The sequence below is a fragment of the Austrofundulus limnaeus genome, unplaced genomic scaffold, assembly GCF_001266775.1.
Source record: "Austrofundulus limnaeus strain Quisiro unplaced genomic scaffold, Austrofundulus_limnaeus-1.0 Scaffold954, whole genome shotgun sequence".
In the NCBI taxonomy this organism is placed as follows: Eukaryota; Metazoa; Chordata; class Actinopteri; order Cyprinodontiformes; family Rivulidae; genus Austrofundulus; species Austrofundulus limnaeus.
The window spans coordinates 143,373-145,102 of NW_013953356.1; the positions used below are offsets into that span (position 1 = coordinate 143,373).

Sequence of the window (1,730 nt, forward strand, 5' to 3'; positions counted from 1 at the left end):
GTGTAAGGGGTTGTGTTGTCCATTAAGGATAGATTTTATTTTTTGTAGAGATTTTCTTGATTTTATTGTAGATTTTTAATTAAGTTTTAGGCATTTTAGTGGTTTTTTTCCTGTTTTTACTTCTTGGTTTTTTATTTCCTGCTTTTAATTTTTTCTGTATTTTTGATTGAATTTGTTTTTGTTTGAGCTGTGTTGGAAAGTTGATTCTGTGCAGCACTTTGGTCTGCTGTGGTGCAAAAAGTGTTTTACAAATACAGTTGGACTGGATACAAATATGAAGATGAAAAACCTAAATTAACTGTCTCAAACTTGAACGTTACATAGGATGAATGAAAAAAGTAAACTCTAAACACAAATGTCAGGCATCTGAAAACAATGTAAGTTTCATGCAATCAATACTTGGTCAGGCCTCCTTTTGAACCAGTTACTGCATAAAAAATAAACCATATTTTTGCCTGACTTTTATGTATAAATRGTTGAAAAGAAAGCAGAATTTACAGAAGTGCTGCTTTGTTTTGGCAGACATGCTGTATGTGGCCACGTGTAACCCGGTGTCCCTGTACTCCATGAAGGAGCRCGGGGAGACGGTTCAGTGTATGGAGCTTTACGACGTCTTCCCCAGGACCATGAGTGGTGTCTATCAGCCATTTGTCACCATTGCTCCACTTGGGAGTCCTCTTGATGGACAGGTGGTGCTGCATGAGGAACAGGTATGCATAAGACACGCACAGTCTAGTACAGCTATCTTTATGGGGACATTGCATTGACTTCTATTAATTTTTACAACCTAAAGGTCTCAACACACGGGAGGCGACGTTGCTCTCTCCATTCATTTCCTATGGAGCTTGTGCAAGCGACCAGGAATAAATGGGATAAATCTATACAAAGTGTAATAGTGTAACAGTGTATTCCCACAAAGTTAGCATAAAATAGTGTTTATAAAGAGCTTAATAAATACATTTTAAATTAATAGTCTATAATGTTGTTAAAAATGTGCTAATATTTGAGCAAACTTATTAAAAATTTATTTAAGCATGTGTTACACACGTGACAACAGATGCACTGATTGAGTGTAACTGTTTTTTTATTCTGTGAAAACAGAAATCAGGTTTTCCTTAGTAATRGAAAGTAGTAGCTGTGCTGTGCTGAGAYACTGATCACACAGCTGAGGACTTTCACCTGACAGCAGTTTAGCTTGCTCTACAATTCAGACTAAGAGCTTGATAATTGTACATGTTTACACAGTCTGTTACATATTATATACAAAATAACAAGTGAATATTAACACAAATGAACAATCACAAACTTAACATACATTRCATTACTACAAACATCTAAATAATTGTACAAACAATGGACTAGTGTGAGAATAACTGCCCGCTAACTTAAAATGAAGGGGAAAATAAAACTGACTTGCTAGCAATAAGCTAGTGGCAGTTAACTGTCACGTCTAGTAGATATACATAAATGTCTAAAACATACAAAGAAAACTACTAACAAAGTTTTCTAACCATAACTTATGTACATGACCCACCTGTGAAAACAGAAATCAGGTTTTCCTCAGTAATAGAAAGTACCGTATTTTTCGGACTATAAGCCACACCCCCAACATAAAAAAAACAGTACACCGTCAAAAAAAGTGAATTAAAACCTTTAGGAATTAAAGTTCGGAGGAATACGGTTCATTTAACTGACCTTATTTTGGTAGTTTTCTTTAACAGTTTCTGATC

At 35.1% G+C, this 1,730-nt stretch overlaps 1 protein-coding gene across 1 annotated transcript in view; it reads left to right on the forward strand.

Moving 5' to 3' along the window:
• Window positions 1–1,730, forward strand: part of vwa8 (von Willebrand factor A domain containing 8) — a gene marked incomplete at both ends in the record, with an annotated part of 104,173 nt that overhangs the window by 90,656 nt on the left and 11,787 nt on the right. The window contains 1 exon segment of the mRNA XM_014029805.1: window positions 523–710. Coding sequence (XP_013885259.1) covers window positions 523–710 — 188 coding nt within the window.